A 17,826-nucleotide genomic window follows, 5' to 3' on the forward strand; every position below is an offset into this window, starting at 1 on the left:
TTTATTGAAAAATTAAAAATTTGGATACATTGAGTTGAAAAGTTGATGAAATTGTTCTGGAAAACGAAAAAATCACAACTGAAATTATAATACATTTGCAACAATTGATTGATTCTTTTCATGGATATTTTTCCATGGGAGATATTGGCAAAGAGCAGAGGTGGATACTGGATCCATTTCTTTTTGATCTTAATTCTATAAACGATGGTAATTTAATAAAAGATGATCTTATTGAAATGCGAGCCAGTGCACTTATTCAAATGGAATTTGAAAAATTGGATTTAGAACAATTCTGGTGTACTCAATTTAGAACCATTTTCACAATTGGTGAAGGCAACATTGTAGACACTTCTACCATTTGCTACCACCTATCTTTGCGAAATGGGATTTTCATCACTTTTGCACATAAAAACAAAAATCCGAAATCGCTTAAACGCAAGTGATGATATGTGTGTAGCCCTTTCGAAAAAGAACCTCGCTTTCAAAATATTATTATGAAAAAGCAACAACAAATTAGTCACTAAAAATTGATATGTTATTCTGATTTTACGTTGATACATATATGTATATGTATTTTTCAATAAATTGTTTTGCAATAAATTTTCTTTTCTAACAAATAAAAAACACATTTATCAAGGGGCTGTGAGAATGTAAATTGAAGTTCACTCTGGTGTGGGCCAGTTTAAGAACCATTGTTCTAAGGAATATGAAATTGCATCAGTCCATCTAGATTTTGGCCTTTCTGTGGACCTTTTTTCCCTCTTGCCATCCTGGCATGAATACCTGTTTTAACAAGTTTTTCTTTTCCATTCAGTTTAAGTGATGATACTACTTGAGATTAATGACTTATTCAGAAATATGAGATTACTCACATATTTCTGAAACCAGTGATGTCAAACTCCTTCCTAATATCTTCATTTTTTATTATGATTCTTCCCTATTATTCATATCAAGGTTTCCGAAACAAAAACTACATAAACACTAGAATATAAAGCAATAATTTACTAGTGAATATGAATTATTTACAACCAATATTTCACTATCTTAAGCTAGCATTATCAAAGGCAACACACTCAGTGAAAAAACAAACCAAAATGTCCTAGATAACAAGGACAGTCACATGCAAGGATGGTAACAGTGGTGCTTTTCAGGGTTTTTTCCCTCCCGGAAATTCGGGTTTTTCATCCCGCATACAGACAAATCGGCCCTTCAGAACACACGCAATTTACAGACAAAAAATACTAGTTGTGGTGGTGGGCAGTAGATGGCATTGATGTAAGTGATTGGTAGTAGAGGTTCGGTGTAGTTGTGGAGACGGAGAGGTACAGTAGGTGTCCTCCAGTGATGAGTCTTCAGACTCCTTGGAGGTGTCACGAATAATAATAATAATAATAATTTTCATGCTGAATTCCTTTTGCTAATGCTGATGGGTAGAATAGGGCAGTGCACCAAAATCTATGTAAAATCATACTATCTGTTCTGTTACAATTGACTGGGTTCAGTAGAACTTGTGCCACTTCCACGAACAGTTTCTCTGATTTAAACCATGATTTGTAAAGCAATCTGGTTTTCTTCCACATCTTGTGAAGTGGTCTTTCTCTAAGGAATGTTGGGATATTCTGTTGTTTTTTTTTTGTTTGTTTTTTTTTAATCCAGTCCAGATATATTTTTTATGTTCTTTTATCCTGACCAAAGTAGTTCATTTTCTTCTTCTTCTTTATGTAGCTTCCTCAGTGAGAGGGTGCAGCACCATGTCCTTCCAGTTCTCTCTGGTGGCTGTCCTTTTTTCTTTCTGCATAGCCATGTGATCCTGTCCATGATCTTATATCTTCAAGCCATGTCCTTTGTTTTTTGTCCCTTGATCCTTTTCCCATAATTTTTCCTTCTAAAACTGTTAGTATCCTCTGTCCTGCTGAACCTCTCAGTACATGTCCTACCAATCTCATCTTTCTCTGTAGGACATCTGTATTTGTCACATGTTCTGTCCATGAGATTTTCGGAGCTCTCCTATAGCATCACATTTTAAAGGCCATTATCTGTTGTCTTACTCTCTTCTTGAATATCCAGGTCTCACTTCCCAATGTGAAAACTGGCAACACTAATGTTCTTATCATTCTTTTCTTTATCTCGATACCCACAGAACTTCTGAGCAGATCTTTATTTTTCCAGAAGGCATCTTTAGCTATGACTGTTCTTATTTTTATTTCTTTATGTTGCTTTCCATCTGCAGTAAAGCAGGCGCCTTAATATTTGTATTCTGTTGTATGTTCAATTTTCATATTGCCTATGAATATATCTGGCTCGGATCTGTTTTCTTTTGATAGTTTCATAAATTTGGTCTTTTTTGCATTTATATCTAATCCAAATTCTTTACCTTCTTCAATTAGTAGCTACAGTAATTTGATTAATTTATTTCAGTTTTCTGCTATTAGAATGGTATCAGCAGCATATGCCAGCAAAGGTTGGTCAATTGGTAGAGCCTCTGCTACTAATGGCTCACGAAAAACGTTAAGCAAGTTTGGGTGCGGTTAGTAATTGGAAGGAGATCAATTGTTCGATGCTGTTGGCACACTCTCCCTCGATGAGTATTTGGAGTCCCTGGAGGGGTCACATAATAATAATAATATTTAAGATTGTTGTATTTTATACCATTGATACTAATTCCTATTTTTTGTTTTTCATTCTTTTTCATCACTGTCTCACTATAGATATTAAATAGATTTGGTGAAAGGAACAGCTGCATTTTTTGTTTGGTGTAAATCATTTTTATAATCTTAAGTACATGATCTTCTATGTCTAATTTATCTAATATATTGAATATTTTATTATGTTTTACCCAGCCAAAGGCCTTTGACTTATGGAAATGAAGATATGTAAATGTTCCTATTTCTTTCAAGTGTTCTTTCTATTAGCATTTTTAGTTCCAGGATAGCATTAATGGTTCCTCTTCTGAAGCCTTTCTGTTGTTTACTCAATTCACCTATTAAGGCTCTTTCAATTTGTTTGTTAACAATGGTTAAAATAATTTTAGATGCATGGGATATTAGGCTCACAGTTCTGTAATCTGTAATTAAGATATAAAACATTGGAATTGGTATGTAGATAGATGTTGTAAAAGCTTCAGGTAATTCTATTGTTTTATAGATGTTCTGAATGGATTCCACTAAATAGTTGTTATTATTGCCAGTCAAAGCTTTGCAGCTCAGCTGGGATATTATCACACCCAGAGGATTTATTATTAGAAAGATTCTTAATTTGTTCTATTTCCTTTCTTGTCGGTAGAGTGGCATCTGTTGTTACATTTAACGTAAGGTGTTGTGAATCATCTATCATGTTACCATTATCATCATCATAGAGATCTGATAAGTACTCCACCCATCTTCCATTTATCTTTTCCTTATCAACGATTATGTTTCCATCTTTGTCCTTGATGTTATTAGATTGTGTACATCTTGCTTTTCCATTAAGTTCTTTCACTTTCAGAAATGCTTCTGGTTTTGTTCCTATTTTGTAATTCTTCTATCTCGGTGCACTGCCTATTTATCCAGTTTTCTTTCAATCTTCTGCATAGCTGTTTGATTCTTTTATCCAATGTTTTACATCTTAATCTTTTTTCTTCATCTGCTCCTCTTTTCCATGTTCTTCTTTTATTTTATTCATTTTATCTATGTTGCAGACACCTGGAGAGAGAGTTTCCAGGTGATCCTTAATTTGTCTTAGACAGGTAGATATTTTGTTTAGAAGTTTGTATATTGTTCTGATTCTGTGTCATTTCAGGAGGGAGCCTAGTTTATCTGTTGTGCTTTTGATGTAGGGTAAAGATATGTATAGTCTGGTTTGGGGGGTGGGTGGGGATTTGGTGTTCTTTTTAAGGAGTTTGGTGAGGGTTTTTTCATTGTATCCATTTTGTTGGAATAATGTAAGTACAGCCTGTTGTTCTGGGTGCAGTTCTGGTCCTCAGGATGAGGGACACATCTACTTGCCTTGTAACTAAAGTATCCAAGAAGGCAAGAGTCCCTTCTTTTTCCTCTTCCACAGTGAAACTAATTCAAGGATAGATATTAGTAGACTATCTCAACATGCCTTAGAGAACTTCATAAGATGGAAGAAAGCCAGGCTACTTCACAAATCATGGTTTAAAATGGAGAGATTGTTCCTGGAAGAGGCACAAGTTCTATAGAACCTGGTCAGTTGTAACAGAACAGACAGTCTGATTTTACATAGATTTTGGCACACTGAACTCACCACAGAAATCACCACAAAGAGTGCCAATATCACCATTCTTGTACGTGACTATCTTTGTTATCCAGGTCATTTTGGTTTGTCTTCACTGAGTGTGTATTGTTAAATTGCCTTTGATAATGCTAACTTAAGCTAGTGAAATATCAGTTGTAAATAATTAATTTTAGCTAGTAAATTATTTTTTTACATTTCAGTGTCTACATAGTTTTCTGTTCCAGAAACTTTGACAGGAATAATAGCAACAGCTACAGAAAGATTCTCCTCTAATTTTTCTCGTTACTCTCATATAGTCCCCAGTCTTATTTTATTTCTGTTTATTTTTAACACAGTATTCAGAATCATAATTTAAAATTGGTTTGAAAACTGTCTTGTACACAGCTACTTACTATTTTGACTAATTTCTCTTTTATTCCATATAAATTCAGTTGCCTCTCTATCATAAACAGACAACTTTGATAAGTTGTCTATTCCCATACTGTGGTTAAAAATAGCTCAATACCTATTGCTTGTTATATATGTTTTACATTCAGAATGCAGCTGATTTTTTCAGTGTTCCTGCCTATTTTCATAGTCTGTATTTTTATTGTTGATTTTAATACCAGATTTGTTTCATTGATTATTCAGTTTTGTTAAGAAATCCTGCATGATATATATTGGATTTATTTAAATGTATGACATTATCTACATAAAGAACTGAGGTTAACATTTTTAATTTTGATCAGGTTTAATGCTGTATTTTTTCATAATATGATCCACACAGATGATGAATAACAGTGGAGATACTGTGCACCCTTGTCTCATACCTCATTTTACATAAAACTATCTTTCTGTACCTCGAATTCTAACTGCTGATTTACAACTTAAATATATATTTGTTTTGCACAATGTCTCATTTATAGCATATAATTATAGTGTTTGAACATCTCTTCTCTATGCATCTTATCATATAACCTTTCTGGATCTACAACATACAAATACAGATCCTTGTTATTTTCCCATTATTTCTTAACTGTCTGTCTTAAAGTGAAATTCTGATCCTGAAAACCTACGTGTTTGGCTTGAACCTGGCTTGCTGTTCTCCAAGTTTCTCTTCAACAATTTTTCTTAGCTTCTTCTCAGGTATCTATCTATCTATCCCAATGGCTTTAACAGGCCTTTAAGGCCCACAACCTTCCAAGCATGCTTGGATTTCGTAACCGAAATACGAGGATAGAATGGTCACCCCTATGCCTCAAGGTATTCTTGACTGTATCCCTGTGTGTTCAAGGGTCCGGTTTGACTGCTTGCGGGATGAAAAACACCAGATAAACTGGCGGAAAAAACCCTACTGCCCGCGCCCAAGACCGGCTAACTTGGCTATGGCTGAGGAAGATCCTTCAGCTCCTCACGTCTCCGACGGGAATCGAACCTAGGACACTCCTTCCCCAGGCATATGGTTGCGAAGCGCAAAGCCACTAGGCTAACCGCGCGGACTTATTCTTCTCAGGTACACTTGCATAAATGTTACCTAGAACATTCACTAGGAAAATTCCTCTGTAATTCACACATTAGAACACATTCAGTGTAAGAAGATTATTGGAAGGTTCTAAAGACAAGAATATTCCTCTTACCCTCAGTTACATAGACTTCACAAAGGCATTTGATTCCATTAGTAAAATTAACATGTTTAACATTCTTTATCATTATGATATTCACAACAAAATTATTGAAGCATCTGCAGCACCTTATCAAGATTTTCATGTCAGTGTTCTTGTCAGTGGGGAATTAACAGAAAAATTTCCTATAACAGGAGTTCTCCAAGGAGACAGCTTGGCTTCATTCCTCTTTATAATAACCTTAGACTACATTTTCAGGATGGTTGAGGATGAATTCAGTGCAATGTTAACAACCAATGATAAACAACTCTGCCTCAGTGACCTCAGCTATGCAAATGATATAGTATTAATAGATTCATTTTTATCCAAGGTGCAACAACACTTTGAAAAACTATGCCAAGCTGCAAAAATATTTGGATTAACAGATAACTCAAATAAAACTAAAATACTCACAAATGTAGTACAAGGTTCCATCCTTACAGAACACAATCAACCTTTAGAAAAAGTAGAATACTTCCAATACTTAAGCTCAGATATAAATAATACTGTAAATGACATAATATTAAGAAAAAATAAAACTTTCAATTGATAGAGGAATGTAAGAAATGTGGAAATCACCTCTCATTGTCTTGGAAACAAAAATTAGGCTTTACAAAGCAACCTCTCAGGCTATCTTAAAAAGCAACAAAAACCATTACTAGCTTTAATACAACCTGCTTAAGAGTATTACTTGGTTACTTTTGGGAGGATCATATTTGGAAGGATGATTCATATAAGGATCATAATTCCACTATTTTAGAAGAGGCAAATCAAAAACCCTTCATTGAAACCCAATGCAGACATCAACTTGATTGGCTTGGACATCAACTGAGACATCGTCCTTCTCCATACTTTGACATCCTAGTTTTATATGCCCCCTCAAATGGACAAAGATGGAGAGGAAGACCAATTAAATAATTTTGGCAGTATGTTAACTACCTTATCAGCACAGATATTCTCTCTCTCTCGACATGAAATAACTCAACTGGCTCAAAACAGAGAAGCCTGTAAAGCTACATATAATAATTAACCTTTTCTTTTTCCTATTTATTTAGTTTGTTTCCCTATTTACAAATTGTAAATAAACCATGATGATGAATTCATACATTCAGTTTTATTTCCCTTTTTACAGATAGATACAATGAGAGCTTTACTCCAATTATCCGGAATTCAACCTTCTGATTAGGATATCTGAATTATGTATCGCAGCCAGTGCAAAAATTTTATACTTCCACATTTGAACATTTCATTTCTGGTCGAATATCATCTATGCTAACTGTGTTTCCACATTTTAGGTTTTTGATGGCTTTTTGTACTCAAAGTATTGATATGTATTCTGAATTGCATTTGCCTTTAGTTTCTATCACTGTTCTGTTGCTTCTTGTTTCATTCAGCAATTTTATAAAACAAGTACTCCAGATATCTAGAATATCCTTATATTCATTTTTAATGTCACCCTTATGATTCCTTTTACAGTATTTTTTCCTCCATTTCTAAGTTTTTTCATTAGTCTCCAGAATATTTTGCCACTTTCCTGATATTTATCTTCTATGTTCTCACCAGTCTTCTAATGACTTTTGTTTAGCTACTTTTAGATACATTTTTACTTTCTTACATTTTTCTCTCTATTCTCACAGAGCATATGCTAATTTCCTTGCTAGTTAATACTTTCAGTATTCTTTCTAATTTTCCATAATTTCCTCTGTAACTTCTGAGTTCACCATGGAATCTGATTTTTCTATTCTTGCAGCTGAGTGACTTCACCATGCACATCTTTGGCAGAATCAGTGTTTAATTCAGAATCTGTCACTGAGTCAACAAAGTCTACAGCTTACTTTTGAATGCTAAGGCCAGTATGCACAAATAAGTTTCATGGCCCAATTTCCCATTTTGATGTCACATTGCTCTACTTGAAATTGACTTCCCATCATGTTTAGTGTTAATCACTATAGTGACTCCTTCCATTCCCTGATTAATATTATTGCCTGAATATGAAATCTTGCTATTTTGAAGAATCTTACCTCTTTTTTGTATTCTTTGTTTCAGAACACCAAGTACGAGGGCTGTTCAATAAGTAATAAGACTAATTTTACTGTCGCAAAACCACTCATCACAATATTAATTTCTGTGGAATAAAGAAATGTTGCTGTCTGTTAACAAAAGAGGTTGATAGTGTCACGTGACTAAACGCAAGCTTGTTTCGATGCGCCTACGAGCTGCGACCAGTCGTCGAAATGGAAGCATCCTTGGAACAGCGTTATGCGATTAAATTTTGTGTGCATTTGCAAAAATCGGCATCGGACACTTAACATGATACGCGAAGTTTTCCACGATGAAGCAATGTCGAGGGCAAATGTTTTTCGCTGGCATAAAACTTTTAAGGAAGGAAGGCAAAATGTGGAAGATCTTGAATGTGAGGGAAGACCTTCAACGTCCATCACAGAGACAACGATCAACACAGCAGCGATTATCAAGGAGGATCACAGAATTACAGTATGCCAGCTGCATGTTGTCCTGAATATTTCTGTAGGAAATGTTCACTCAATCATGGCTGAACATTTGGGACTGAAATGTGTTTGCGCTCGATGGATTCCCAAACTCTTGACACCGGAGCAAATGCGGCATCAAGTGGATGTGTGCACAGAATGGAAAGGAATGGAAAGAAAGACTGGAACAAGAAGGCGACAACTTCTTCAAACACATCATTACAGTAGATGAAGCTTGGTTGTATCACTATGACCCTACAATGAAACAACAAAGCAGTGAATGGAAGCATCCGTCTTCGCCTACCCCCGAGAAAGCAAAAACTGTAAAATCGGCTGGTAAAGTTATGACCATAATGTATTTTGACTACGAAGGCATTGTTTACCAACACCCGGGAATACTGTAAACGGCTCATACTATGCGGATGTTTTACGGACAATGGTACAGCACGTCAAAAGGAAGTGTCCATTGCTGAAGAATGGCTTCTTATTGCATCACGATAATGCAAGGCCACACATTGCTGGTTGTGTAGTGGACATTTTGCAGAAGAACAACATAGATATCCTACCACACTCCCCATACAGTCCTGATCTCGCACTGTGCGATTTCTGGCTGTTTCCTCAGCTCAAGAAACCACTAAGAGGCTGCCATTTTGAAAGCAACAGAGCATGTGTAAAAGCTGCGGAGGCGGTTTTGAAAGAACTCTCAAAAAACAGACTTTCATGTGTTTAAGAAGTGGACGCAACGTTGGGACAAATGCATCGCGTCTCACGGTAATTACTTCGAAAAAGCCCATGTAAATGAACAATTAAAGGTAATCTGTTTTCTGTATAAATATAGTCTTATTACTTATTGAACAGCCTATGTATATTAATGTGACATTTCTCTAATTCCTATCTCCACTTGTTTTTCCATTGATACTTCCTGGGTTGATGTTGCATATCTTGAATTCTGATGCTAAGTTCGAATTTGTTCCAGTAGTTGTTTTTGCACTCTTCACCTTATTTTCTGATGAAAATATCATCCAACCTATAGATAATACTGTTCTTACATTTGGAGTAGTGAACACCAACTCTTCCAGAAAATTCTTGATTAAGTACAGAAGATGATAATAGCTATCCAAGCAATACAGTTTAAAATTGTAATTGCTCAGAGTTTAATTTTTAAAATTGATATTGCATTTTTAAAACAAATATTGCCAATTTTTTAAATTGTTTTTAAATCAAGAATTTTCATGATGTCAGTAATCATTAGGGTTTTCCAAGAACCCCCTGTTTACTGGTAATACTTGTGTAAGAATCTTATGATGTCAAAAGTTACAGTGCAATTTGAGACTTAAATCTCATTATGGCTTATGTATCATAGGCATATATTTAATTTACCTAATTTTTCTACTACAAATTGTAACTTGCAACAAAATCGAAATGACTCAATAATTTTAAAAGAGATCTTAACTACCATATTTCATTAAATTCCATCCAGGCAATTGGACTATTAGTTGAAATCATTTTACCAAATTTTTGAAAATGATGGGTATTCAATAATAAAAGTAATCTGATTGAGTTTCAGATTACTTCTAGATTTAATCTAATACCAATCGGATTTAATCTAATTTAATTAAATTAAATCTAATCTGATTTAATTTAATCTAATAATATGCTTTTATTGACTGGTTTCAGATAATAAAGAAACCAAATTTATTCAATTCCATTCAGCCACAGTGGAGTTATTGCAATATTATAATTTTCACTGCATGCACATTTGTGTCTCTATAAATGATGTAATGAAAACTGAAATAGCTTTGCAAATTTTTGTAAAGATTCTCAATGATGCAAAATTTCAGTAAAATCTATGAAGTTAGAGTACTGGAATAACTTGCTTATGGTTGAATGAATGAAATAAATCTAATACTTCTGCAGTTTTCAATAAAATGATTAAAATATACCTAAGAATGAAATTCAGAAAAAAAAATTCATAAAAAGAGTTAAGAATGTTTTTAATGCCTAGTTCACATTATGGGTAAATATCAAGAATAGTGATCGGAGCTTGCTCCACCTTAGACATGAGTTGCCTCAGCTTGCACTACCTTAAGGGTCAGTTGCTGCAGTATCCAGGTATTTGCTTATGCTTGGAATCGCCGAACTTTATATAGTTTCTACTATATTCGGCATGAAACTCTTTGAGTTTAAATACAATTTTATTAATACAGACCAGTATTTTACAATAAAAACATTTATTCAAACTGTCTGGCTTTTTCAAGGCATTATTACAGAGATATGAAAGTTAGTAAATGCAAATTAAAAGGAACATAAAAAACGTTGTAATTTTTAGATATCTTGATAAAAAAACAACCTAACAGTGTCAAATTATTCATTTACAGAAAGCCCACAGATACTGGAAGATATCTTCACTATACTTCAACCCATCACAAGTCACACAAACTGAGTATTATCCACATGTTGAAACATAGAGCCAAAAAGTTTATATCAGAAGAGGAGGATACACAGAATGAACTCTCACTAATAGCTATCACATTATCACAAAATGGATATCCTCAAAACATCATCAAAAAATATCTATACAATGACAACCCCAGACAAGAAGAATCCCACCGTCAGCACATTTCTACTGTAGTGATACCTTTCATCGAGTCAATTTCTTATCAAATAGCAAGAATACTAAGAGCCCACATCAGAGTGGTCTTCAAACCAACCACCAACATCAGACAAGTTTTAGGATCTCCAAAAGATAAAGTTCCGTTCTACAAATATCCAGGAGTATATTACATTCCCTGCTCCTGTGGTCTTGCCTACATCGGACAAACTTCACGAAGTTTAGAAATTAGACAAAAAGAACATGTTGGTGATGTAAACCACAACAGAAGCATCTCTTCCAGCTTAGCACATCATTTCTGCACGTCTAACCACACGATAGATTGGCAAAACAGCTCCATGCCATATCTCGATGACGACTACAGGCATCGTGTATTTAAGGAAGCCACAATAGTACTAATAACCGGCGAAAACCTCAACAGAAATCAGGGTGTAATTCTAAACAGTTCGTGGAAAAACTTGATCCTCTCTCTCAATCAATCTGAACTACAGCTAGCCAGTAATCACATTACAAGTCTACAACAAACACACATACGTGATAATGAATAAGAACAATAAGTCATCTCTGTCACGCGAAACGTGTAACCATAGATACTAGTTTGGTTTACAACGTTTTTTATGTTCCTTTTAATTTGCATTTACTAACTTTCATATCTCCGTAATGCCTTGAAAAAGCCAGACAGTTTGCTGGCGACTGGTAGGTTTGAATAAATGTTTTTATTGTAAAATACTGGTCTGTATTAATAAAATTGTATTTCTATTATAAAACGACCAAAAATGTATAATTTAAACTCTTTGAGTTTCTTATTCGGCTAAGAAACGATATGGGATGTAATATCCCTTAACTTAAACAAGTCACATTGACTTACTATGGCAATATTTAAGATTGTGCACTAGAAACATTCCACAAGATTAACTGGAATCCAGTTACTGCACTTTACCAAATCATGATACAAAAAGAAATTTAAGGATGCTTGTGAGGCCATCATGAACCAACCTAATCTTAACAGAAATGATAGTCCTAAATTTTCAAAAATTTAGTCAGCACAGGACATGTTTTTTTTTTTTTTTTTTTTTTACAATCAACACACCCAGACCATATTTCAATGTTTTTTTTTGTTTTGTTTTTCCCAACAACGGCTACAGCTTTAAACAGGCAAAGCAGAATCCTTCAAGTAATCATCTATATGATGAACTGATAGCTTATTAGTGTTTTTTGAATGAAGGACATCACACTACCAGAAGAAATGGATAGTAACAAGATTTTTTTAAGTGCCTCCACCCTCACATACTTCTACTTTCAAAGGATATTATTGGTTAACCTGGCAGTTGTCTGAGTAGACAGCATCTGTGCACTTGAATCAACAAGTTGTGGGTTTGAATCCCATATTGCAAGATAATTTATTTATTGAAAAATAAATGCATACATATACATACAAAACAATATCTCAATTTTTAATGGCTATGTTGTTGTTTATTCATAATAATACTTTTGAAGCGAGGCTCCTTTTTTGAAAGAGCCACGCGTAAGTCATCACTTGCATTTAAGCAATTTCTGGCTTTTGTTTTTATGTGCAAAAGTGATGAAAATCCCATTTCACACAGGTAGGTAGGTGGTGGCAAATGGTAAAAGTGTCTGCAATGCTGCTTTTGCCAGCTGTGGATAAGGAGGTTCTAGCTGTGTACACCAGAATTGTTCTAAGTCCAGTTTTTAAAATTTCATTTGAATACGTGCATTGGTTCGTATTTCGATAAGATCATCTTTTATTAAATAGCTGTCCATTGAATCTGGGTCAAAATTTAGAAACTTCTCTCGCACCCCCCAGGGGTGTGCACACACCCCTGGTTAAGAACCACTGCCCTAATGCAATATCCAGAGGATGTCAGTTTTAAAAGTCATTTGAAATGAAAGAGAATTATTGATTTTCATATAGACAAGATGAAAAAAGAAGTAATAAAGGAATACCTTTTTAAATTCACATTGTTTTTTGTTTTTTTTTAACTTTTTTTTAAGGTCTTACTTAATTTAGCTTCACAGTATGCTGCTAATGAAATGTTTGGAGAGGCAATGAATACATATCAACTAATTGTAAAGAATAGGTCATTTTCAAATGCAGGTAAGATTTTCCTGAATGCATTTTAAATTGTCAGTTTTTGTGTGTGTGTGTATAGTAAGGTAAAACTTCTGGACCTTGTTAAACAGACTGTATGATTTTTAATTATTTTTCATTTCATTATCACCATATTCCTGATATTTAACCTCAGGGCTGTATAATAATAGTGTTGCATTATGAATAGCATCCTATCAACTATTTCCAAATCAGCCTTTTATTTTCTCAGATTGCAGTATTTTCATACTTTAGATTTTGGCCTTCTAAGACACTGACTACATCAATCCACTTAGGTCCTGGTTTTCTTCTGGATCTTTTCCTGCCATCCTGGCACCAAAACCTGTTTTGTTAGCCTTTCATCTCCCATTCTGTTTTATGTGGTTGCTACCTTAGAATGTTTTGCACATATATTCTTTAATGCCAGCAGCGTCAAGCACTTTCCAAATTATTTTAATTTTTTTATATGATTCTGCCATTGATGCCACTGTTCATTATCCTAATTTTCCTCAGAACACTCATATGTTTAGTCTCTAATCAGATATTTTATTTCTAATTCAACTCTCAGATCCATAAGTTAATATTAATGTTTTGGCTAAGCTTATGATTAAATTTATTTTGTTGTCTATTTCCATATTTAATTTGCCATCTCTGTTAAAAATTATGCATAAATAAGTGAAATATTTTACCCATCCTATAGGTAATGGGTATTCTGCATTCTTGCCTGTTTTCATAGTTTTTGTGTTTTTATTCCTCATTTTCATAACATATCATCAAATTCCTGATATGTACCATCAGAAAGTAAACAGGATATTATGACATTACTACATGAGAAGTTTATATCATTTCTAACTCCATATCAACAATTTTCCTTCAAATTAATCTCTTCTCTGTCAGGACTCCAATATTGTCAGATCTTATATTTCACGCTTTTAAGGCACTTTTTACTGTATCAATCCATTTAGATCTTAGTCTTCATCTGGGCAGTGGCGTAGCTGGAGGGGGGCACCCGGGCAGAACTTTTCACATGAGACACAATTTTATTTTTCGACGATTCTTTTATTTATATTAACTTAGTAATTTTTATTACTTAATTAATAATTAGTTTTTAACAATTATCCTTACAACTAAAATAAACTGTTTTAATTCATTTCCCTATATGTCATTTTGACTTTTTGTAGTATTTTTGCTGTGTATTGAGAGGGACGGCAACTCAGGAACCACCCCAGGCGGTAAAAGCTCTAGCTATGCCACTGCATCTGGGTCTTTTTTCCTGCCATCTACCATTTTTCCTAGCAAAAAACACTTGTTTTGCTAAAGCTTTCCTCTCCCATTATGTTTATGTGACCATACTTGACATTAGCTCTGCTCACACAACATTCCTGAATACTAACAATATCTAGTTCCTTCCTGATATCCTCATTTTTATTATGGTTCTACCATTGATGCCATCTTTCTCAGAATTCTTATATCTGCAGTCTCCAGTCTTTGATCAAATGCTTTATTTCTAACCCACCTCTCAAGACCATAACTTAAAAGTGATTTGAACACTGTCTTGAATACAGATACTTTAATGTTTTCACTGATTTCTCTCTGTTTTTTTTTCCTGAATAAATTTATTCAGTTCACTTCTTATTATATCAGTTTTGCTAATTCTGATGTCTGTTTCTATATTTAATTTTTCCATCTTCACTAAAAGTGGTACCTAAATAGCCAAAATGTTTTAATTGTTCTATATGTTCTCTATTCCGGATGCAATGGATGTTTTCAGTTTTCCTGCCTATATATATAGACTTCTTATTGTTGATTTCCATATCAAGGTTATTACAACAGTTATCCAATTTAGTTAGGGAGTTTTACAGACTTTTATTGCATTTATTTAACAGTATAATATCATCCACATGAACTGAAGAGCTAAGTTGAATATCTCTTAATTTTGATAACATGATTTATGCCACTTTCATTCATAATCTGATCTATATAGCTGAAGAATAACAGTAGAAATAATGCATCCTTGTCTCACACCTGATTTAACATAAAATCATCTTCCTATATCTCTTTCAATTTAAACTGCTGACTCACCACTCAAATATAGATTAAGTATTGCTGAATATAATGTGTCGTTTACACTATATAATTATAGCAGTATCAAACAACTTTTTTCTTGGCACTTTGTCATGTGCTTCTTTTTCCAAATCCACACAACTTAAATACAGATCATAATAAATTTAGTTTAATCCTTTATCCAAGTGTGAGCAAACAAAGTTTGTGCCTGAAAATATCTTCAGGACTGAGGAAAGGTGCAACACCAGGCAACTTGGAGCAAAGGTGGACCAAGCTATCATCACTCCTATCTCAGTATCTCCCATAATGCAAAACAAAACACATCTCCTTGCAGATATGTATAATGTTATGCATTAAGGGAAGGGCCACTACCCAGACCAGTTTCAACCTTTATATAGGTCTCATCAATTGAGCTATCATCAATGACGAGACCTCAATAAAGGTTGAAACCGGTCTGGGTAGTGGCCCTTCCCTTAATGCATAACATTATACATATCTGCAAGGAGATGTGTTTTGTTTTGCATTATGGGAGATACTGAGATAGGGGTGATGATATCTTGGTCCACCTTTGCTCCAAGTTGCCTGGTGTTGCACCTTTCCTCAGTCCTGAAGATATTTTCAGGCACAAACTTTGTTTGCTCACACTTGGATAAAGGATTAAACTAAATTTATTATAGTCTAACCAAGTGCAAAATAAACTTTCAACATCTTTCTCTAAATCAAGAGTAATGTAATAATAAGGTGGCACACCGTTTGGCAACTCCTATAGGTAGAGATGACCTTGCTAATGCTTCTGCCTGGTATCTCCACTTGGGCCTGGCTCCCACTGAAGAGACCTCAATAAAGGTCGAAACTAGTCTGGGTAGTGGCCCTTCCCTTAATGCATAACATTATACATATCTGCAAGGAGATGTGTTTTGCCTTATGGGAGATACTGAGATAGGAGTGATGTTAGCTTGCTCCACCTTTGCAACGAGTTTCCCGGTGTTGTACCACCTTACCCCAGTCATGAAGATACCTTCAGGGACAAACTTTGTTTGCTCACACTTGGATAAAGGATTAAACTAAATTTATTATAGTCTAACCAAGTGCAAAATAACCTTTTAAATACAGATCCTTTTAGTTAAGAAATCCCATGATTTCTTAACTATTTGTCTTAAAGTATGAATTTGATCTTGAACCTCTGTTTGCCTAAACCCAGCTTGTTTGCCAAGTTTTCCTTCCACAAATTTTCTTAGCCTTTTTTGCAAGTATATATGCATAAATTTTATCAGGAAGATTCATCAGGTAAATTTCTCTATAATTCTTGCATTCAGTTTTATTTTTCTTTTTATAGATGGGTACTATGATAGCTCTATTTCAATCATCTGAAATTTGACCCTCTGATCATGCCTTCTAATTATGCAGTCTAGCCATGTAAACCTTTTATGCTTCCACATTTAAGCATTTCTGGTTAAATATCATCCACTCCAGTTGCCTTTCCACATTTCCAGTTTTTGACTACTTTTTATATCTCAAATATCAATATGTTCTACTATTTGCATTCCTCTTGAAAATATTCTACCTATTGTTTTCTCGCTGTTTGTTTTGTTTAACAGTCTTTCAAATTACTCCTGACATCTAGGATATCTTTATCTTCATTGTTTGCTCACACTTGGATAAAGGATTAAACTAAATTTATCTTTATCTTCAGTTTTCATATCACCTTTATTATCTTTGATTTGTTTTACAGTATTTTCTAAGTTGCTTGAAAAATTGAAAACATTTTAAAAATTGATTTCAATTTTTAAAATGTTTCACCACTTTCCTAATATTTATCTTCTGTGTTCTTATGAGAAGATAGCTCATATTACATAGAACTTTGCTTTCTTGCATTTTTTTTTCTCTGTATTCTGACAAAGCACAAAGCAGATTGACTTGATAGGAACTTTCGATATGCTTTTTTCTTTTTTTTTGATTGCCTCTTTAACCTTCCTGAATCCACCATAGAGTTTTGATTTTTTTCTATCTTTACAGACAACCTCAATACTTCTTTGGGATCTGCCACTGAATCTCCAAGGTTTAGCTCTTGTTTTCAGACTCTTTCATTTTTTTCTTGATAATATATTTTGTGTATTTGAGTCTACAGTTCATCTCTCAAAGCTTCTCAACTTTCTTTTTAAAGCTTTCTTACATACTCTTCTCTTCACTATGATATTCAGTTTTATTCTATTCATAACTAAGCAGAACCATCATGAAAATATTGTGGTCAACAAGACCATAGTCAGTGAGATTTTACTTTTTTCTTGTGTCTTCTTTCCATGTGAATTTGTGCATATCTTTATGTTGGAACATGGGGTTAGTAATGACTGGTCCATGTACTGAACAGAAATGAAACATACTTGACAGTATTATTGACTTGGCTGTTTTTTCTGAATTGATATCAGACATTTCTGTATTAATTTTAGTTAAAGAATCCTGAAAGTTTTTACCAGATTTATTGTTCTGCATAAAGTAAAGAACTGAGTTCAATATCTCTGATTTTAATATCAGATTTAATGCTACTTTTCTTCATAATATGATCCATATAGATATAAATAAAAATGGAGTTAGTGTGCACTCTTGTCATACACCCGATTTTATGTCCAACTATTTTAATATAACTCACTCAGTTTTAACTGCTGACTTATAACTTAAGTGGAG

The 17,826-nt window shown here is 34.0% G+C and overlaps 1 protein-coding gene across 1 annotated transcript in view; it reads left to right on the top strand.

The window, feature by feature from the left end:
- nompB (intraflagellar transport protein 88-like protein nompB) overlaps positions 1-17,826 on the top strand; it is a 277,618-nt gene that overhangs the window by 91,464 nt on the left and 168,328 nt on the right. The window contains exon 9 of the mRNA XM_090412432.1: positions 12,987-13,089. Coding sequence (XP_090268558.1) covers positions 12,987-13,089 — 103 coding nt within the window. The remainder of the gene's footprint in view (positions 1-12,986; positions 13,090-17,826) is intronic.

This window comes from Typopeltis vanoorti, chromosome 22, assembly GCF_054136105.1.
Source record: "Typopeltis vanoorti isolate ZY-2024b chromosome 22, IOZ_Tvanoo_1.0, whole genome shotgun sequence".
In the NCBI taxonomy this organism is placed as follows: Eukaryota; Metazoa; Arthropoda; class Arachnida; order Uropygi; family Thelyphonidae; genus Typopeltis; species Typopeltis vanoorti.